The 22378-nt window shown below is 56.7% G+C and overlaps 1 protein-coding gene across 6 annotated transcripts in view; it reads left to right on the top strand.

Annotated features, from left to right (window-relative positions):
• The window catches only part of GSE1 (Gse1 coiled-coil protein), a 107627-nt gene that overhangs the window by 40695 nt on the left and 44554 nt on the right, over positions 1 to 22378 (top strand). For 2 of the 6 annotated variants that reach the window (XM_090260933.1, XM_090260936.1), the window contains exon 1: positions 13896 to 14051. The exons of the other annotated variants lie outside the window; for them this stretch is intronic. In XM_090260933.1, the coding sequence (XP_090117059.1) occupies positions 14045 to 14051 (7 nt within the window). In that variant the 5' untranslated portion in view covers positions 13896 to 14044. Of the gene's footprint in view, positions 1 to 13895; positions 14052 to 22378 lie in introns of those variants that run through there. 6 annotated transcript variants of the gene reach the window in all.

Here is a 22378-nt window from a genome sequence, read left to right on the forward strand (position 1 = left end):
TGTCTTGCGGTCGCTCTCTCGCTCTCTCTCTCTCCCCCTCCCACTGGCCTGTGTCCCATCTCCTGTTTCCTTGCTGCCTCATCTCTCAGAGGGAAAGCTGCATGCCGTGGCCCAGAAGGTTCTTTGTCCTGGATTCCTACCCTCAGAGTCCCATGTGCTGCACTTGGGTTTGTCGGAACCAGGCCTGCACTGGGGAGTCCCAGTCCACAGCGCTGCCCTGGTGGGCTGCCCCTGCCCGGCCTCTCGTACCCTCTCCACTGGACGGGATGGCGCTGACCATTAGCCTGGCTGGCCTGGGCCCCTCTGAGAGCCTGGCCAGCCCCCATCAGCAGGCATTGCTTTCCACAGCAGCACCCATGCCCCCTCCCAGTGGGACCTGGCTTTCTACGCTCTGTGTCCTACAAATTTTGATCTTTCAGGAATTGCCAGTATAGTTTATAACATGCTGAAAAAGCACCAGCACTCCAGATGGCTGAGTGGGACACCGAGGCCCTTCACGTGGGCCCCAGGCCCTTCAGCCATCTCGGAGAACCACTGCAGGAACCACGGGAGTGTGTGTCCCAACAGCAGGCAGGGAAGGGGCTCCTGGGCATCCCCCCAGTGGGATTCTCTGGGCTAGGGCAGCTCCCCACACTGGGGAGAGGGGTGGCTTGGCCGGTCCTGCTTTGGAGACCTGTTCTCCCGAAAGTTCCCTCCAAAGTGGCCCCATCTGTATGTGTTGTGCCCACGCAAGCATGGAGCAAGGCCGGCCAGAGCAGCCTCCTGCACCATGACCAGGGACAAAGCCATGGTGCCGACTGGGGTAACCTGGAGCCTCTGGGCCCCTCTGAACCCCTCCTTCCGCCTACTCCCCTAATTATTTTCCTTGGATGTTGTGAATTAAACCTTCCAGTAACCACAGGGGATATCTCTGGGTGAGGCCCGCTCACGTCTCTGTACGCCGACAGAAGTTGTTAAATGAATAATGTTGGCTTACGCTAGGTACCCAATTCTCCCTGAATATAATTCCCCTTCGAGTTACCGGGAGCTTCCTGAAAAAACCGTAAAATAATAGACACGTCTCCGTCAGAGGTTGGTAATGTTGCCGCAAATTCTTTGGGGGAGAGAGGCAGAGAATAAATAAATTAAAATTAATTTTTAAAAGAGGATCATGCCACAAGTCAGATGACAAAGCAAGCTGGTATAATGCAGAAAGGGTGAGCCTCAGGCCCCACTCAGTGGGGTGGGGCCACCTGTTGTCAGTGTGGGTTCCTGGGCTCCACCCTAACCTCCCCCCAAGTTAGAATGTGGGTGATGGACGTGGTGAGGGTGACACCTGGCAGTCTGTTTTAACCAGGTGCTGCTTGTGGAAGTGAAGTTTGGGGTATCATGGATTAATAGAAGGAGCAGTGGGGTGAGTCTTGAGAATGGACCTCCAGTCCACAGCCTTTCCTGGCCACTGGGACGACGGGCTCTAGCATCTCACTTCTCTGGCCCTGCTCTCCATCTGGAAAGTTGCCAGAAATGGACCCAGGCAGCTGGAGAAGTTGAAGAAATACAGCACAGGCCCCTCCCTCCCACTCCCTCCTTCTCTTTCTTCCTCCAAGATTCCAGCCAGCTCTGTCCATCTGTGATGCTTCCAGGCTTGTCACCTGTGAGACAGGTGAGCTTGTCACCCAGCCCCTGGGCAGGGCTTAGAGACTCTCCTGTGTATAAAATGGGAGGGTAAGCAGTCCCTCCTGTGACAGTGGTCTGGCGGGTGAGGGGCTAGGTCCCCCTGCAGGAGCATCTGGAGCTGTGACCACCCCCTTGCTCCCTGAGTCCTAGGAGGGGCTCCAGGTGTGTTGTTAAGCATGTCCTCCCACAGCTTGCTGCAGCCAGCAGAGATACATGGGGTCACCTCGAAACAATGTGGCTTCCAGCAGGGCCTGCTGTTAGTGCCACCTCCACCTCGGATTATTAACAGTAGTGCTCACAGATGGGGTCCGGCAGCGTGGGGACTTTCCCAAGGTCACGAAGCAATTTGCCAGCTGAGCCAGGAATAGAACTCCTGAGCTGGGCTGTGCTAACCCTGGGCTCAAATTGCTAGCCAGGCAGGTCTGTGCTAGGAGGGGAGGGAGCTGGAGTCCTGTACTATGTGGGCCAAGGGGAGGGGCGGGGAGCTGTCATCCTGAGCTGCTGGCAAAGGCCAGCTCAGAGCTTTCTCCAGCGTCACTGTCATTCCTGGAAGAAGAGCCGGTTTTGAGCTCTGGGCGAGGGGTCGGTGTTGAGTGGGGTTGGCCAAGTTCAGAGCTAGCAGGGCCCTGGTGGTGCGCTGGTCTGTGTGTTTCTTTGAAGATCATCAGGGAGTGGTTAAAGCAAAACAAAAACCCGGCATTTGTTTTCCTGGGGACTCCTTGCAGAATACTCTCGCTGCTCTTAGGGGGAGGAATTGGCATGGCATCACAGGTGTGGGACTCTGTGAGGCCTAATGGAAAACAATCCACCCTCCTCAGCTCTGGAAAGGCGATCAGCATTCTAAAAAGATAGGGCTCCGTGCCTGTGTTCCAGGGGGTTCCTGCAAACTGCTTTTGGCTGGGTTTATTATTTGGGGGGCAGGGGGAAGCAGGCAGTATTTGTTGCTGATGAGGGTTTGTGTCTTCCTAGGGGCTTCTTAATTTCATTTAGATCAATTCAGCAAACCTTTAAGGACACGTGAAGGTCCAGAAATAAGCAAGGCTTGTTTTCTCTCCACCAGTGTCTGGGCCTCCTGAGTGCAGGACAGAAAGTAAAGAATGCTAAAGTCACCCCTTTGACCCCCATAGGAGGGGGTGGTCAACTTCCACTAGCAGGGTTAGAGTCACAGAGCCACATTCAGGAAATCTGGGGAGGCTACCTGGAGGAGATGGGAATTTAAGCCAGGGCCTGAGTGTAAGAGATATACCGCAAACAAAGTTTGGGAAGGGCTGGGGAGGGTGCACCTGGCATTGGATATAGCCTGAACAGGGATAAGGAGGGAGGCTCTTAATCTAAATTAACCTGTCAAGGGAGGGTGGGAGGACACAGCAGGGGAGGTGTGGTGGGGGCCCTGTGCAGCTAAACAGAGCACCAGACCCTTCTGGAAACGCCTCTGTAGGGGAGGTTAGAAACATGGGGTGGCACCAGCTTGTGTGGTTCAGTGGGTTAGGCGTCATCCCACAAACCGAAAGGTCACCGGTTCGATCCCTGGGCAGGGCACATACCTGGGCTGCAGGTTTGACCCCCAGTCAGGGCGTGCACAGAAGGCAGCAGATCAATGTTTCTCACTTCAATGCTTCTCTCTCTCTTTCTCCCTCCTATCCCCTCTGTCTAAAACAAAAAACGAAAAACAAAGAACAAAAAACCAAACAAACAAACAAAAAAACATGGGATGGCTAGTGCATACACTTGCAAGTCATGACAGGAAAGGTGGGAGCGCAAGGACCTGACGGGCCAAGGGGAAAACTTAGGAGAGAAGAGCCTGTCTTTAATGGGGATGGAGGGGTGGGAGGGGAGCCACCCCACAGGAAGGGACTCAGGAGGAGGTGACGCAGTCATTGGTGTCTGCCAGGTGTTGCCGACCAGAGTGAAATGAAGAGAGAAGGTGATGTGGGGGCCACTGTGGACCTTTGGGGACACTGTCACAGTAGGACGCCACAGCCCGGGGCCTGGCAGCAGAGGCTGGGCCTGCTGGGGGGCCTTTGGTGGCAGGTAGGAGGCTGAAGCTAGGAGGAGCTCATGTGCCAGCAGGGGAGGTGCTGTCTCAGGATGGGGGCTCAGCAGACTGAAGCTGGAAGGGCCATGCAGGAGAGAAAACAAAGGCAAACAGGTAGAGGGGATGCACCATACAGCAGCGCCTCCATTCTGGCCTTCACCGTGGGGCCCTGCACACACCAGAGGATCGTAATGCAGCCAGCAAAAACATCAACACCCAGAACTTCCAACAGGGAAAATGACGCTTTTAATTTAATCCTTTCTCCTCGATTATTTCCATTTATGAGACCAAGTTCTAAAGACTCAAATACAGTAGGAGGTGGGGTGAGCGGCTCCTCGAAGCCTGCGGGAGCCACGGAACGGGTCCCACAGCCGCGGCTCACCCCAGGGCCCTCCCCACAGCTCAGCCATGGGCCCAAGGCCAGGCGAGGGCCAGTGCTCCGCTCACATGCGTCAGGGCTTGCTTCTTTGTGTGCACTGCCTATCCAGTGGGCGAGCCAGAAAGGCAACTGGGATTTGATGGTCCAAGCAACAGTTTGGGATTTTAATGACAGGCAGTGGGTACTTAATCTGGAAATTTTGTCAGGAGCACAGCAAAGATGGAAGAAGGGCCAGGGAGGGAGGGGGGACTGGGGTGCGGTTCTGAGTGAAGGCTCCTGGGTTCAAATGCCTGGTACACAGCAAGCGCTCAGCACACCCCAGCTGCTGCCGGGCGAGGGGTGGGGGCACACGGCGCCAAGGAGTGGGCTGGAGGCATGAGGAGATGGGGTGGGAACACCATGCAAACATATGCAAATGACAGACCTGTATGGACAGGGACACTTCAGGGCTCTTGGATACTTAAAGAACTTTGAAGGCCTTTAACCATGCAAAGAATATTGGGGAATGGGAGCCCCCAATAAGTTCCTGGGGATCCCTTTGAGTTTGTGTGGGTGTTAATGGAGACCTGTGGGCCCTGGCCAACTTAAGGTTCTAAAACATCTCCTACTCCTGTGACTTTGTTCAAGCCCTGTCCCACCCAGATCGATCCCAGACCTTGGGGTGACTCGATGCCCCAGGCCTCTCTGGGTGCCCTACTGGCATGTGGCCTGACGGTGGTGGCCTGGGTGGGGGGTATGGGTACACTGTCCTCTGAACTGACTGATAGACCAGGAAGAGAGAAGAAAATCCCGCACCCAGCATGAAGACACCTGGTTAATTTTTATTAAGGAGGGTGGGGACCACCCAGATTGCTGGGTCCCCGTGGTAGCCAGATTCAGAAGATGAAGTGTGCCCACTGCAGTGGTAGATGCCGCATGGAGTTATGGAGCCACTCTTGCCCCCTAAGGGGCCACATTGGCCTCAGGTCACGGGCCCAGGGTTGGGAGGCTCCCCTGCCACCCGTGACCTCTGAGGGTCCTAGCTTCCCTGTACCACCCCCCTGCCCCCTCCCTGTCCCCCAGGCCTGCCTACGTCATAGCTGGCTTCTTTCTAGCCCAGCAGCCAGGTGGCAGGAGCCGGCTGCAGCCCTGCTCAGGGACAGGTGTGTGCCTTTCGGTGTCAGGACCTCCAGCTGCTCAGTGCTCCCAGGGGCAGAGCCTGCCCTCCCCCTGAGGCCAGAGAACTGTTAATGAGGACAAAAAAGGCCTGCAGCTTTGGGGGTGGGGGCACTGTGAGCCCCCACCTGGAGGGCTCAGAGGTCAGTTGTACAAATACAGCAGAGTGTGTCTGCTTGCGGGTCAGGGGGCGAGAGGCTGAGCATGAAAAAATGCCCTGGAAGCAAAATACGCTTGAATGTGGCTAGTTTCTCTAAGTGCTCTGGTGTCACGAAGGCAGTGTGAAAGGGGATTTCCAGGGGACACTGTCATCAGGGGCCGCCGCTTGGGGCTCTCAGGGAAACTTCAGGCCCTGCCCCAACCCTCCCCAGGACAGGCAGAGGGTCTTCAGGTTGGATCTCTTTTTTAAATTGAAGTGAAATTCACATAATATGAAATTAACCATTGTGAATAATTCAGTGGTATTTAATACATTCACAAAGCTGTAAAAACGTCACCTGTATCTTGGTCTGAAACAGTTTTCTCACCCCAAAAGGAAACCCCATACCATAGTCACTCTCCACCCCTTCCTCCCCACAGTGCTTGGCAACCACTAATCTATTCTGACTGTTTGCATTCACCTATTCTGGACTTCTCTATGGATGGAGAAGTCCATTTCTTTATAGGTGGTCTTCTGTCTGGCCTCTTCCACTTAGCATACGGTTTTTAAGGTCCCTCCATTCTCTGGCATGAGCAATACTTCATACATTTCTATGGCTGAGTAATACTCCACTGCATGGATAGAGTACAGGTTTTTTAAATCCATTGTCAGTTGGTGGACATCTAGGTTGTTTCCACTTGGGGGTTTACTGAGGACCTATGTTTTCAGGTCTCACTGTTCATCTATATTGGACTATGTATCAGGACTTCAGTCTTTTTAATGGCTGAGTAGTATTCCACTGTATGGATAGACTTACATTTGCTTATCCATTCATCCGTGGGGGAACATCTGGGTGGGTTGGATAATTTGTAAGACATATCTCTGAGAAGGAAGCCTTGACTGAATGCTGTCAACATTAAACGCAAGACAAAAGCAAGAGACATCAGTGGCCTGGTGGGCTCTCCTCTTTGGCTCTCCTGCCCTCTGTCTGGCTACATGGGCCTGCAGGTGACCAGCCAGTGGGACCCTGAAGCCAGAACGGGGCTGGGCTCTGGTAAGCGCTGGTGTGATTCTGAGGGTGTGTGATTCCTGAAGGGGAGAGGAGGATATGCCTGCGTGAGAGAGCAGACCAGCCCACCGCTGCCTGACCCGAGGCCCGGACACCCGGTGCTGACGTGGTCTCACCGGCCTGCCTGCCCCTCTGGTGTGGTGCCGACAAGCGCTTCCTCATAAACCTTTTTTATTTGCTGCCGCCCTTCCATCCGTTTCCTCCTCACAACAAACAGAAGTAATTCTGTTGAGCCCCAGCTGTGTTCCAGGCACTATGCAAGGCTCTTTCTAGCCTATTACCCTGTGTAGTCCTCACCAAAACGGGCGAGGGAGGGGGCTGATTGACCTCAGTAGCCGGCAGCACCGGCGCACAGCGGGGGCGCGGTCACGCAGGCTCAGCCCTGGTGCCTGATGCAGACCCTCCCGCTCCGCACTCCTGGGCCTCCCAGACGCGCTGCGTGCTCTCGGAAGCAGGGGTTTTCGGGCGGTCATTGAGTGAGGCTAACACGCAGATGCCCAGGCAGTTTTGTTTAGGAGGAGGTGGTGAGAAAGCCTGCTGAGGGTGTGGAAGCAGTTAAGTGGCTGGAGAGGGTCGTGCTGTAGGGAGAAGAGATGAAACTGAAAGACAGTGTCATCGCTGAGCTCTGCCTTGACCAGCAAGCCGGGGCATCCTGGCCCAGGAGTCAGACGGCCCTGCTGTGACGGAACTATTTTCCTGATGGGGACAGAAGGCTGAGGAGAGAATGCTCTGCTCTGACTCTGGGGGAGAGGGGGTGTTTCTGGCATAGTTTCTGCCTAGCTGACATTGTTGGCCACTTGGCCACTATTCTCTACTGTGCCAACCTCCACCTCCACCCCAGGAAGGTAGAGCCAGGACGTCTGTGCTGGCCTGTCCCACTCCGCGCAGGCCTGTCCCACTCCGCGCAGGCCTGCCAGGTGGACGGGAGCTGAGGATTTCAAGTCCTCTGCGGTTTCATAAAAGCCTGCTAAAATAAGACCACTCGGGAACATATTCTCTGCTGACTTTACATCACAAATGTTGACAGTGGGGATATCTGGCCAGGTTTCTCTCAAATATGAAAAATGGGAACTAGGCATGCGAGGAAATGAAAGCCAGGCAGCGGCGTGCAGGAGGCAGGGGTGTCCTGGGAGGCCCTGGAAAGCGGGTGGACTTCTCTGAGCTGCCCTGTCCTCATGGGGCAGTGGGGTGGTGCTGAATATGGCAGGGTCAAGGGAGCAGGGAGTGGGGGAAGGCGCTGGGCCACCAGGCTGGCCCCTTGCCAACTGTCTCTTTGCTGACAGCAAAGGGCCCCTTCCCTCGAAGCCAATAGCCAAACGGAGGGACAGTTTGTGGAGAGGGGCCTGGGGCTCTGCCCAGGCAACGGAGATGGATGGACATCAGCTCAACCAGGCCCATCCCGGGGGCGTGGGACCCTGGTTCTCATGCTCCATTTGGAAAGACCGTGGGAGTCCTCCAGAATGCCTGAGGTCCCAAGTAGGTGGGGAGCGAGGGAGGGCTAGTGCATCGCCTGTGGCAAAGCTACCCGGCTAGTGTTGGTGGATTGGAATCCTGTAGGTCGTAGTGGAGATGTGGGCCAGGGTCGCTGGTGGCAGAAAGGTCCACAACTACCATCATCAGGGCTTCTGTGGACCCCCAACAGCTTGTGTGGGGTGCCCCCCCAGGAGTCGCTGCGCCCCCCATGAGGGTCTGAGCACCCCTTCCATCCACCCTCCCCTTGCCTTGGCCCTACTGTTAAAGTTTAAAGGTTTTAAATGCAAATATTTCTCTTTTATAGATGCCAGCTGTCTCCAGAGAGCACGTTTCCTCGCTGCTCAACTTTATTGTCCAATTAGCTTCCCATATCTGGGTACTGGAGAGCCTGGGGGGCTGGGAGGGAGTGGGCCAGAGAGGGGAGGGGACTGAAGGGGGAGGGGAACAAAGGCCCCTGCGGCGGGGGTTCCAGAACTGCAAACTGCCCCTGCAGGGTACCATGTTTGAGGCGGGTTGGGGAGCCCCGGTGGAAGGGGGAAGGGTGGCATCCCTCCCAAGTTTGGGGGTACCTTCAGATTCTGGGCTCCAGTAGCTAGAGGCTGGAGCTGAGGTAGTAGGGGCAGTTAGTGGCAGGGGCTTTCTTTTCTTATTTTAAATAAATAAATAAAAGCAGCGGCCCGGCGCATACTGGCTTCCTTTTAGTGCTTCTCGAGTGCCTCCCCCTCCCCGCCTGCTCTCTAGTTGCGCTGCGGCTTCCCCATTCACCCGGGCTCGGTGGTGCTCACAAAGCAAGGCAATTAGAATTGAAAATCTATGCAAAACAGCTGTTAACTGATTGTAAAGGAGTGCAGCTGTGTGCTGGGTGCAGCTTGGGAGCAGCGCTGAAAGGGCAGGAAGTGTTGGGGTAGCCCGAGGTTAAGAGTCAAACGCCTGTGCCCTCATCCTAGGGATTGCCAGGCGTGAACCCTGTCTGCTACCCTGGAGGTGACTGGCTACTGGAGAGGGGCTGACTCTACCCGCATTTATCCATTCAGCAGGTCTGCTTGATGGCTGGGGCTGTGTCACAGCTATGAGACTCGAGTCCCTTTCCCTTCTGGGCACCCACTGTCTCATGGGAGTGGGTGGAACCTGGGGCTCCAATAATCACAGTGAGGCCTGGACACACACACACACACACACTTGTTAAAGCTGTCCCTTCACACACACTCTCTCGTTAAAGATGTCCCAATACACACGCACGCACATGCATGCACGTACACACACGCACGTACACACACACACCTTGTTAAAGATGTCCCTTCCTGGCCCTGAACCCAGACAGTAGCTCAGTAGGGTGGCTTGGGAGTCTATTTCACATGCAAGCACACACGCACACTATTATCTAAGACCCGTGGGACCCAATGCACTGTGTGATCACTATCTAAGAGTGGGACGCAGAGACTGGAGAGATGAGTTCCAGAGGCGGGGATGGGAAAAGCCTTCTTGGAAGAGATAAGATTTAAGCTTGGCTTTGAAGAATGGAGAGGATTTCTGGGCCAGTGATAGTGGCTGGAAAGAGAAAGAGGACCCAGGAGTATAAGTGGTAAGGGTTTGGCCATAGAGCAGGGCTGAGCAGGAAGGGCTGGGACCAGTGGGGGCGCTGGGCACATCCCCTGCACGTAGCCTTTGGGGCCCCCATGGTTCCCTCTATGGATATGGCACCCCTGGGTGGAGCTGGTAGCCTTGGGGTGGGTGGACCACTCACGAAGAGGAGGTGTACACATGTCAGGGTGCCAGGCTCTGATAGGTCCCCACAACTGCCCCCAGAGGGAAGAATGATTTTTGGATACTGGGACAGATGCTGGGGATGTTCCCAAAGGAGGGCTTTAGACCTGAAAATGCTTTGAAACTCATGTCACTCATGCCAGGTCTATCTGCAGCAGATAGGTATACAGGGTTGCTGCCAGGTATAGGGGGACAGCCAGGGTCTGGATCTGGCTTGACTCGAATTTGTGTGCCTTAGGCAGGTTTATTAACTTTTTCAGGTCTCCTCGCTGGGCTTTGTAATGGAGGTCATGCCTGCTATGTTGCAGGGCCTCTAGGGATTAAGTGACATGAGTTGAACAGCCTTGGCACATATTAGGTGTTTGGTAAATGGCAGAAGTGATCTTCTCTTCCCACCAACAATGAAGTGTAAGTGTAGGTCCCTGGCGCATATTTACAGATCCAGGTTCTGAATGAGGTGGCTGGGGTCATGATGTAAAGGTGACATGCAGTCCTTATGTGCTAGGAACAACTGGTGACAATGGAGGACACAGACTGTGAGTCCTGCTAATCCCAAAAGGATGCAGAATGATAAAGAGCAGGATTCCCTTCCCTGGTATCGAGGGTCCATCGAGGACAAGGAGCTGGCACCTGTGCTGGGACTCAGTGGGAGACAGTCACAGATAGTGTCTCTTAGGAACCTCACCTAACTAGGTAGGTGCCCAGATGGTAGTGATGGGTTAAGTTGCCAAATCACCTTTCTATCTTTCTTGGTGCCTCTCAGTGCCCTTTCTATCAGCACCTCCCTCCTGTGTCTGTTGCCCTTGTCTTTTTGAGCAGCTGAGGCAAGGCTGGCATTTTCAGTTCTGTGTCTGGGAAGGCTAGTGCCACCAAAGCCCACACTGGGTGTTTGTTGAGCAACTAAATGCCCACCATCTTGGTGAGTGGCATCCCTAATCAGATCCCTTTTGGGCCTCTATGTCAGACACCTGTTTCTCAGTTCCCAACCTCAGGGGTAGGTGTGTAAGGGGGCTCCTGGGCTTATCCTGGGGGCCTTCTCCTTTTGGCCTTGCAGTTTCACGGGTCCCAGGGCTCGTGGAGATGAGGCTGGATTATGCAGATATCCACCTGAGTAGGTGCAGAGCCAGGTGAGGGCCTTTGGACTCCTGCTTCCTGCAGGAGGCACAGTTTAGGCTGGCAGGGGCCTAGGGGTGCGGGCAAGCATGCACCAGCATCCTGTTGCCTCTGGCACATTGGAAGCAGGACCCTGGAGGTGTCCTCACAGCCCCTAGCACCTTGCCCTTTCACCCAGAACCTTGTTTCTGTCAGGTTTCCAGGCAAATGGGAGTGAGGAAAGAGGTCCAGGAGGGAGTGCTTTTCCCAGAAAGGGCTCTCGGCTGCGGGCAAAGTGGGAGCTGCTTAAGAGAGAAGAGAAGGAACAGCCTGGAGGGAAATGGAGGGCAGCCAGCCTGAGCCCCCAGTGGAGGGGAAATGAGGAGTCAAGCTACAGACCTCGTTAGCGAGGAGCACGCCGGCTGCAGGGGAGCAATTCCCACCCTTAAACTCGGAGGCCGTGCTCCCTGATTACTAATTTCCTTGGGCCTGGCGCACAGACAGTGAGTGTCATCCATCTCCCCTGTGCCAGCCGGCCCAGTGGCCGCCAGCGTTTTCTGGCCAAGGCGCACACAGCCAGCTCGCTACTGCCCCCCAGCTGTCTCTGGTGTTTCCTGCAGCATCCCGCCGCCTCTGGCGGCTGTGCTGGGAAGGGGAGACTCCAGGTGTGAACAGCTCCAGGGACAGCTCCCAGGGTACCGGTGCGCACCTGACCTTGAGCAACTCGCGGCCCTAGGTTTCTCAGCTGTGAAACGGGATCCGACCACCCATCTCGCAAGGGGCGGGACCCGCCAACTCCAAAAATTGCCGGTAGCTAAATGGTAATCCACAGTAGTCACCCCATAAATCTTTGTTTAGCCTCTGTGGGCCTAGACAGGTGGAATTAACCCCTCTCCCCACCAAGGCCTCCCAGGGATGAAGCAAAATAAGCGGGAGCATCGTGTCCAGTTGAGAGGGGAGTTTGGGCCTAGGTGTCCTCACCTGGGGAAAAAGCAAAGAGGAGCCACCCAGGCAGGTGCGAGTTGTTTATTTGCGTGGTACTCCCCTCCCCCGCCGGCTGAATCCTGGTAGGAAAAGTTTGGAAGAGACCCCTAAGGCTTTAATTTTGTTTTTAAGGTCCTAGGCCATTGGTTGAGTTCCCGCCTAACGCCTCCCTCCCCCACCGCGTGAGTCCCTGAGGGAATAGAGGCACCCCTCCCCCACGGCCTGGCCGAGGTGAATCTGCCGGCCATTGCTGGGTGTAAATTACCAGACCGCGCTGCGGAGACACCGTGCTGTGGAGAAAGTCAAGTATCAGGGGAAGGCCGAGACCTACAGGAGCGAGGCGGGTGGTGAAGGGGAAGCGCCCGCTCGTGCAGCACCAGGATCGGCTGGTGCCCGCAGGTAGGAGCTAGTAACGGCCCCCCCAGCCCCTCCTCGCCGATCCGTTTCCCTTTTCGTTTGTGGTCGGCCAAGAGCCTTGTGCAAGGCGAGAGGCCGACCTGTAAGCGCCCCTACTCCGTATGCCCCAGCGTGCGGTTGGTCGAAGGTGGACCAGGGGAGTGGGTGGCTTGGGGGCGCCAGTCAGGGCCTTGCCCCTGGCCCCACAGCAGACATACAGGCGGGTTCTGCTCCCTGCTGGCTTGGTCTCCGAGTGCTCCAGGCCCGCCAGCGTCATCAGGAACAGATGGACGGGGGGTGGCAGGCGCCCAGCGCTCCCTCCCATCGCAATCCGGGATGGCGCGGGGATGGAGAGGGAGGGAGGCGGGGGAGGATAGGCCTGCGGGGACGACAGCGTACGCGCCTGCCAAGCGCGGCGCGGGCATGTCCCGGGGCAGGTTTGGGGCTGGCAGAAGCGCGGGCTGGCACCCGGCGCGGAAAGTTGAAACCCGCAGCGCGGCGCTAGGGCGGCGGGGGTGTACTTGTTTGCCTCCCCGCTCAAAAATATGAAAGCTCTACATTAGAGGGTTTTCAAAGGAAGATGTACGGGCATCGGAGCAACGCTGGGAGCTTTACACGCGCACGGACTCAGAGCCCCGGGCGTCGGAATGCACTGGGATCGGGGGCGCGGGGCGAAGCCTGCACCATTAACTCGGCGCTTCCTGGAGACGCGGGAGACGCGGGGGGTGGGCTCCTGGCTCGCCGCCGGCGCCTGCTGCTGGTGGGGGCGGGGCGGAGTCTGGGGGGTGGGGATGTTGGGACCCGCAGTCCTTCGCTGTGCCGCTTGTGGGTGCCTAGGAATTTCAGGACGCTCCCTGAGTCATTCCAGTCTGTCAAGTGCCTGGGTGAGGTAGGGTGGGGGTGGGGTGCTAGGAATGGGGAGGTGCTGCGCTGGGGCCAGAGGCCCAGTGGGTCGTGCCAGTTTCTGGAGGCGGGCGGCCTCGCCTCTGACCGCAACCCCAGCTACTTAATGATCTCTCTGGTGGAGCGGCGCCTCTGTGGACTCTCCAGCCGCTGGGGACCTGGGTACTTTAAAGAACTACCCTTGCCCCCCGCGGTGTGGTCTTCCCGAAAGTTACTGAAAACGGGAGGGGGTAGTTCTTAGAATCTTGCGAGAAAGGCTTAGAGGCCCAAGTTTTTAACATTGAATCCTCTCATGGTGGGTATATAAGGTCACCCATTTTGGGGGGAGGAAATAAATGTATGTAGCCTTTCTTGTGCCCACCCCCAACACATACCAGCTTCAAGAAAGTTGGCCTCTAGGACACGTGAGTTTATCCGTTTGCTCATTGGGCCTGCTCTGTGACGGACACTGTTCTAGGCGCCAGGGAAGCGGTCACGAGACTCGCAAGGGCTCTATTCGCGTGGCGGGCTAGTTGGAAAGCGACTGCTCCCTACTTCTGGAATCAACTGGCTGGTTTTAGACACCAGTGTACCCGGGGCAGTCGAGCCAGGGGCTCCCGGGAGGCTGAGGGTGGCACTCACCCTACCTGCTGGTGTCCTCGGCTCACCTGGCCGCCCTGGCTGAGGAGGCGCGTGTGCCCGCGCGGATGTACCCGGCGCCCGTCAGTGCGCGCGCGCATGTTTGCGACTGAAACCTGACACCTCCTGCTGGCTAAGGTCAGGGAGCCGGGAGCTAGCCAGTGGCCGGGAGTGGGCGGCGTTGCGCTTGGGTGTGTCCTCAGCGGCTGCGACAGCAGCAGGTGTTTCTTGGCCTGGGCCCCGGAAGCTCCACCTCCCCAGCGGGCCCGAGCCGCCACCGCCGCTGCCGAGCAGCCCGGGGTGAGATAAGCAGTTTAGACAAACACTAGGCGACTGTGGCTCCAGCATGTGTCAGCCGAGACAGAGCTACGGGGCCCTGGCATGAAAGGTGAGCGCAGCACACGGGCCTGGGAACGGGGGTAGGGGTCTCCAGATCCCCACACCCGCCCGCCTCTCCTCTCCAAGTTCGCGGGTTCCGCGGGGGTGGCTGCCAACGGCTCCCAGGCAACTTCCCCTGGAGTGTGAGCGGTGATAAGAGCCGAACAGGCGGGCAGGCGACCAGAGGCCCCCGCCGGCTGCGGGTCGTAGCCTGAGCGGCCTGGCTCCAGGCGAGGACACGGGCCGCTGCGGGGTACGAGCTTGGCGGCTGCTTTTAGCGAGGGGACTGTGTGTGCGTGCGGGCGGGTGGGGAGCGGGCAGCAGGGGGTACGCTGGGTGAGCTGTCGACGCTCCAGAGCCGGAGTAAAAACTTTGCGGCGGCGGGGGAGGAAGCAAGGGGTGGGGGGCAGCCGTGCGCCCCCCGTGGCAGGTACTGGTGGCGGCTGAGCTGGGAGGGGGGCTCGCGGGCTGGGGCCTCGAGGTTTGGGTTTTTGTCTTGCTCCCTTCCCCCTCCCCCTTCCCTCTAAGCAGAGAGACCGCCAGGAGGGCGGGACTGGAGCCTCACGCGCGTCTCCGACCCCCACGCCCTGCTTGCTTCCCAAGGGCGCGCCCCGGGATTGCCGCTTCTTCCCTCCCTCTTCCCCGCCTCATTGGAGCGGTTCCCTACCCCTTCCCCTGCCGAAGATGGCTGCCCCAGCCTCGGAGGTGGTAGGGTGATTGCATCCGCCGCCCCTCACTCGCGCTGCCCTTTTTCCCTTCCCAGCCCTTCCTGCTCCGCCTGGATGCGCCTCCCCGCCCCCAGCCCTCCCAGGCCGGCGGCCGTGCTGTTGGGCGGCGAGTGGCCCGACCGAGTGGAGCCGATTCAATTATATTGCAGCACCAGAGACACCTCCTAGGCCGCCCGCCTGCCTCTCCAGCAGGCTAATTAAATTCCTTACGTGGAGGCGGAGCGGGCATTGGGCTTGTCCTCCCACCTTCCCCTTCCGGCTCCTTCCCCCTCCCCCCTCCCCTCCGGGAGCTCGGGGTGGGAGATACGGGGAACCACATAGGCTCCAGGCTCAGGTCGTCGTGGGGGAAAAGGGGTTCCTTGGACTGGGGGAAGGGAGGCCCTCCACCCCCCACTTGGTGGGGCGGAGCGCTGTGTGCCGGGCAGGGAGCACCTGCCGGCCCCCAGCGGGGTAGTGGAGACCAGCCAGTGTTGAGTCTGTTTGGCTCTTGTTTGTAAACTAGCCTTTGTCTGCAAAGTGCGTCTAAAATACTTAAACCCTTGTTAACCCCTGCAGTGCCTTATCTGGGGCCCACACAGGTTGGGGTGAAAAAAGGGCGTCTTTTGTGAAAGGCGCTGGAACAAAAGGCTTAGCCCACTGAGTGGGAACCTCCTGGCCTAAGCTGATTGCTAGGAGGCTGGAATGGAGGAGGTGAAGGTCTCGGTGGGACACTTAGAAATGTGTCCCCTGGTTGGCTGCCTGGGATCTCTCCCCTGGGATTCTCTGTGTTTGGGGGGAGGGGTGCAAATGAACAGCCTGCCTTGGGACCTCCCTCAGTGTTACTTAAGCTTGGGGCACGTAAGTGTTGCTCACCCTGTGTTTATGGGCTGCCTCCACCCGCAGGGATGGCGGAACCTGAGGCGCAGGCTGCCACCTGACTCAGCTGGGCCCCGCCACAGGTGAGGGGGCCTGGGGCGCAGGCTCCAACTGGCAGCCCTGTGTCATCCCAGCTGCAGTGTGTGCAGGGGAGTAGGCGCCCAGCCCAGGAGGACTAGGAAGTGCCCAGCAGGCCGACTTTACCAAAGCAACTACACTGACAATTCACAAAGGCCCGTATCAGCACAGCCCTGACCTCTGGGGAAGTGGGGGGCGGGGGCTTTGGTGGCTAGTCCAGGATTCGCTTTTGTCACTTTGTCTGGAAGCAGGAGGCTGCAGCAAGGTGGAGAAGGGGGGGCATCTAGAGCCAGCCAGCATTTTGACACTTGGAGTTTTTCTGTCTGTGAGCCTTGGGGCTGGTGAGCAGCCAGGGTGAGTCCTGGGGTCAGCCCCGCCTTGGGAAGCCTGTCCTAGCTCCAGGCACAGTCACATACGTGCGGCCAGGCTCTGAACAAGACAGCAGGCTGTTCTCTACAGTGCACTCCCTGACCGTAGGGGACAGCTTTCAGAATCCTAGCTTGTCAGAGTTGAAAAGGCTTTATAGATTCCCCCAGTCTGGTTTTCTAAAACTGCTGGTGGCCACATCTTGCCAAACTTCACTAAGCCGGAGCCTCTGTTCCTGGCCCCAGTGGGGGCTGTAGGGGACAGGGAGTGTTCCCAAAGCTCCCCAGGTGATTCTAATGCACAGACCAAGGCTAGAACCATCCCGACAGGTGAGCAGACAGGCCGAGGGGCATGGGGGCCAGCACTGGAGCTCACAGCAAGAAGCGGACCTCTTTGGGAGCTCCAATGGGCCTTGCAAAACTGTCCCCTCAGGCAGTCCTCTAGCTGCCAATAACTTCCCTGTCTCTGGGGGAAGTTCAGGGGCTGCTGATCGAAGAGAGCCTTGTGGTTTCCAGCAGACGCCTCCTGCCCCTGGGCTCAGCATGTCTGGCCAGAGGAACCAGAGCAGAGTATACAGCATTTCTCTGTGGCAGACCCGTGTCCTGCATCTCCAAGCTGGTGACCTCCCCAGCCCTCTGAGTTCCTTTGGTCATGGTGTCCCCCCTCTCCCTTCCCCTGCTCTGAAAGAAGAGGGGCCTCTGGGCCCTGAGCCCCTACCTGAGGGGTGGGTGCTGGCAGCTCCTACCTACTTGGCCAGAAGAACGCAGGTGAGCAAGACCTGGCTGCTGCCTCTCTCCTTGCCCCAGAAACTCGCAGGGGCTTGTGGAGCCAGCTAGCAAGGCCGGTTTTTCCTGGCCCCATCTGAAGGCTTGGAATTCCCAGCCTGGGTTACTCGAAGTCCACACCAGGCTGGGGTTGGGTGGTAGCACGTAATTACCTCTGTTGTGGCAACCCAGCGGTCTCCAAGCCACAGGGCTGGCTACATGAGGCCATCTGCCCCCTCCCCTGGTACTGGGAGAGCTGTGTTTCTAACCTGCAGGATCCACATTTTGGGTGACATTTCAATGTGGCCACTGCGTTGAAGACCACCCTTCCGGCTTCAGGGTCTCCCTTCTTGCAGACAGCATGTGGGTTGCCAAGCTGCTGGCTTCACTTCCCCACGCTGGTCTTTCTCCCCGCAGAGGCCAGAGGCGGGAGGTGACATTTCAGAGTGTTCTTGTCAATGAGAATTTATCAAGTGCCTCCTCTGAACCCAGCCTGCACTGGCTGCTGGGAGGTGTACAGACAGATAACACAGGAGTGACCCTTTGCACACCTGCCAGAACTGTGCTAGGGGCCTTTTAATCTCAGCTCTGCAGCTCCTGCTGCTGCCACCAGCCTCTTCACTTGCGCCTACTGGATGAAACCACAGGCGTTCATACTCCTGGCCCTGGCCCTGTCTTTACTCAGGCTGCTCCTCCACCTGGAATTCCCAGGGGTCCTCGTCCCTCACCTCCTTTCCTGATGCTTTGAGCATGTTCCCAAGGTCACAAGGGAAGCTACTGGAGGGCGTGGGATGGAGGTTAGGGAAGGGCAAGGGAGTTGGTAAGCATCTGTGAGAAAGAGATCTGGCTGAACCTAAGGTTTTATGGCATTCCCGTGGGACTTTGGGGTTTCTGAGGGGTACTTTTAACTGAGGTAGGAGATGTTGGGGGGCAGGAAGCATCCAGACCAGGGTGTGTGTTCTTGGATGCACTTCAGAATCACCTGGGGAACCTCCAGGCCCAGGCTGGACTTGTGACCAATTAAGCCCAGATCTCTAGGGGGTGGGGCACAGACATCTGTACTTTATAAGCCCCAATCCCTGGTGACTGCAGTGTGCAGTCAGGAGCTGAGCAGGAAGGGCCTTCTGCTCAGGGGAGTGTGTGAGCAATAACTGTCTCCCTGAGGAAGTGTGTGTGGGGGGGTGCCTCTTAAGGAGAACTGCGAAGCTGCAGTCTGCCCTGTTTGCCCCGGAATTGGTGGGGGCAATCCAGTGAGCCAGAGCAAACATCTCCGTGGGACCAGGCACCCTCATAGCTAGGGGAAATGTGGAGAAACCCAATGGGTGCGGAGACCTCTCACTACCCACAACGCCATCACCAGGTCACTGGGTGGATCTGGGCCCGGTACGCACCTGAGGTAAAATCCTCATGGTGGTGATTCTCCTTACCTGGCCCAGGTGAGCTGAAGCCCTTCTTCTAAAGGGCCTTCGAGTGCAGAGTTATATTTGGATGGGTGGCTTCCGTGTCTGGAGCGCTGTCCAAACCTTCTAATTCTGGAACTGGTTCCTCCAGCTGAGAACTTGACGTGGGTATGCGATTGCCAGAGAGGGGTGGGGGCATCCCACACGGACAAATAGTGACATAGACCCTCGCGCCGTAATAATCCCCCAGCTATGCCCCATCTGTAAGATGGAGACGTGGAGGCTTATGCATCCATGGGTTCAGTTCTGCCAGTATGGAGGGCCAACTCTAGTATCTTGGAATTTTAATTTAAGTGACCCAGGGGACTCTGCCCAGGCCCTTGACCCTGTACCTTGCAGTGTTTGGGGTGGGGAGGGGCTGCTGTCTCTTTCCCTACTAAGACTCAAAGGCTCAAGTTGCCAGATAAGCCCCTGCTGGGGCTGTAGCAGCCAAGTGTGTCCTGTGGCCTCCCCCGCTCCCAGGGTCTCAAAACTCTGTGTGTACGCTTGCACGCACATGTGTGCACACCTTTCTCAGCCACTTTGTTGCCTCACTTGGTAGCTGCACCCTGGGTCTGGGGGGGTAGGGAGACACTTTCCACATGACCGTCCCTCCCCCATCCCTGCCCTTCTGTGCTCAGATGGCAGGTCTGTGGCCACCGGCAGCAATAAAAAGGAATTGATCTGTGAGCTTTGGTCAGGGCAGTATTGATGTTGCACAGGTTAAGCCGTCCCAAAGGAAAATCTGTGTCGATCGGAAGAGGTCGGGACAGACAGGGACTGACTACCTTTGTGCTAACTCCTGTCTTCACTCCTCTTGAGGTCCCAGGTGCCGCCTACCATGCCACTCAGCCCTTTGGTAACAAGAGGGACGAATGCCTTCACGTGAGGCAGTTCCGTGGTGCGGTAGTCTGCCACAGCGTGTGTTGGTTTGGGTTAACGAGTGGTCTCCAGGATGGAGTGACCCGGTGGGAGTGTCCCTCTCTGTACCTAGAAGTGCTGGGCTGCTGTCTGCACACCAGGTGTGGAGGAGGTGGTCCCGCTCCGCTGTTCCATCCTCCCTCGACATGGGTCTGACTTTCAGGGTCAGGATCAGGAGAAATGGGGGTCCCATGAGGTTCCTCTTCTGCCTGAAGTCTTCCAGCTGGTAACTAGTAGTAGAGAGGGAACAGAAAACCAAGGGATGGAAGTGGTTTCATCTTACTGAATTCCCCATATTCTTTGCAGTTTTGTAACCTCTTTGCACACGATAGGTGACTTTTTACTCTTCACTTAAATATGTGAGGGTTCACTAGACAGCAGCCACTGCTGTGCTCCGTGTTGTAGCTGCAACACTGAATACAGGAAAACTGACTAGTTTTCCCAGCTAGTCGATGGGAGCCCTGGAGGGACTTCTGCCCAGAGGATGAAGGACTGTGTGGTCATTCCCTGCCACCTCACCAGTGTGTGTGTGTGGGGGGGGTAGGTTAATTGTCCTCATTTAACAGATGAGAAAACCAAGGTTCTGAATTGGCCCCATTCTGCCCTCAGTCTCTAGGCTCTTGGGGCAGTGTTTTGATGATTTCTTAAAGGTCATGGACCCTGCTCAGGCTCTTGAGGAGCCATGGTGTGGGCTGAGGCTGTATGTTTTAAAAGAAATTGACCTTAAGCTCCCACCCCTTTTTTAAACAGCGGTTGCAAAAAGTTAGGCCTAAATATATGTCGTACAAGACTTTATAAGACTAAGGAGGGCTTCCTCTGTAGGGATGCCAGACCCTGGAGCCTGTAACTTAGGCACAGGGAATGAAGTTGGAACAGGTATGGCCGTGCTCCTCCTTGCGTCCGTACTCTCTGGCTGTACTGTCAGTGGGGGGCTGGGGGTTCTGTAGCCAGGGCCCTCAGTGGACTTCAGGATTCCATGCCCCACTTTCCAGCAGCGTTTGGGGCCTGCGTGGCTATACCCTCACAAGCCCCCGTGGGTGGGTGGGTGTGCGTGGGACTGTTCTGTGGAATAGATCCCGAGAAGGGAAATGGGTGTGAAGGTCTGAGCTCCTTGAAGTCGCTGGGTGCTGCAGGAGGAGTTGTGGGGACGCGCTCTCGGCCCATCTGCAGCCAGCCACGCAGACCTCCATTTGTGTGCCCCTTTCTGGCTAACTGGGGCCTCTGCTCCTGAGCCCTTGGCCTCCATGGGCGTTCGTTGACCCCATGAGAGGCAGAAAACCCTACACTTCAGTAAGTACTGTGCTTGAGGCCTTCTTTGCATCCACAGCAGGTCTTGGGGTGGACTGGGCAGCTTTCCAAGGTGTGATCAGGAGAATTTGGTTACACTTCCCAGACGGGGAGCCTGGCACCCATGAGCCAGTTGTGGACCCGAACATCCTGCTGGGGTTACAAGTTGTCGATTGGAGCTATGGGGGGTGGGGCGAGGGGCGTTTTGTTCGTTCGTGTTTGAGTGTAGTTAAGAATTATTTAGACCTAGGCAGTAGGCTCTGCAACAGTTGGCGACAGATGGTTGTGGCCAGAAGAAGGTGACGAGCCAGGCGGGCCAACACGAGGTTGGGACTAGGGAGCTCACGACTGGTTGGTCATTTGTGACTGTTATGCAAGCCTTGCCCTGGTGGCTGTGTTCTGGGTCCATTTTGGCTGGAGGGTGGTTATTTTCCAGTGAGGCGTTTCCTGACGGATGGGCATGGTTCAGGGGCTTTGACGATGGCAGATGAGCCCAGGTGAGGAAACATCCTGAGAACTTAGGGTTTTTCTGGATTTTAGCTTTGATACCCCATAGCTCCTCAGCCTGGGTAGAACTTATGTGTGTGTGTGTGGGGGGTGTTAATACTCGGGTTTGATATGTAAAGAATCCCATGCTCTAGGACTCTGAAACCTGGGTTCACAGATGCCACACAAGCCTCACATATTTATGGAGCTTTACAGGTGGGCTTTTGTGAACTTGGCAAAACTATATGCAGAATTAATTCAGTAGGTGTATTTCTTCCAGTGAGAGTGTCTGGTCTGCAGACCATCGTGAGAATGAACCTTTTTGCAAAAGCAAAAACCATTCTATAATTTGAGGCTAGTCCTGGCTTGAGTGAACTGGCTCTGATTCAAGCGAGACCCACCTGTGGTTGACACGCGCCAGGATCACGGCCTCCTGCGGATGGGCCCTCACCCCCGGGGCTGAGGGTGGAGGGGTTGACCTCTTCCTGCTGACTCTGGATTGAATTAAGATGTTGACAGCATCCGAGCTGAGGGTCCTGGCTGCTGCGTGTTTATCAAGCTCCTCCAGACTCTCTTCATTGCCTGAGCCAAAAAAGGGTTTCAGAGCTGGAGAGGCCCCCTGGCATTGAGCAAGTGGACCAGCCTGAGATGGTGGAGAGCGGTGGGGACTCTGGCAAGCTGGAGATTTAGGGACAGACTAAGGGACAACTGCCACTCATTTGTTTTAAAATGTATTCCATTGATTGAAATTTAAACAACACAACTTGAGGCTAAATAAAAACAGACCTGTGGGTAGAAGGAGGCCTGTTTAACCTCTAGTCCCCCCAACTCTGGAGTATTGGAAACTGAGGCTTGGCCCACACAGGGACCCAGCCGGGCCCTGCCAGAAGCTGCCTTGAGGACCAGGCAGTGAACTGGCCTTCTGGCTGATTTTCCAATCAGTGATCCAGTCCCCCAGTTCATCCCCAGTAGGACCTGCCATTTGCGATCCTGATGTTCCAAGCCTTGCCTGAACAGGGATGCAGGCGGCACCCTTTTCCACCTGTGAAGAGGTACATCCTGGTCTCTGTTCTGTCTCTGAGCACCTACTGAGTTACCTTCAGGGGCTGGACAGCCAGGTGGAGACTGCTCACCCCACACAGGCAGCTTTTGTCACCCTGCCCTCAGTAAGGAAGGGACAAGTACTCTTACATTCTCTGGTCCTCCCTTCCCCTTCTAGAGTAGTTTCTCACCTGCGGCATAGTGCGGAGCTGTTTGAACACTCAGAGTCCTGGGCTCAGCCACCTCTCTGCAGGGAGGGAGCAAGAAGTGGGGCCTTGGGCTGGTCAAGCAGCAGCCTCTGCCCATTCTTTCCCCTAATCAATCAGGTTCTATTTGTTTGGAGTAGGACCTGGCCTTGACCTCTGCCCTCCT

The sequence above is a fragment of the Furipterus horrens genome, unplaced genomic scaffold (genome assembly GCF_987537825.1).
Source record: "Furipterus horrens unplaced genomic scaffold, mFurHor1.1.pri manual_scaffold_13, whole genome shotgun sequence".
NCBI classification, from domain to species: domain Eukaryota; kingdom Metazoa; phylum Chordata; class Mammalia; order Chiroptera; family Furipteridae; genus Furipterus; species Furipterus horrens.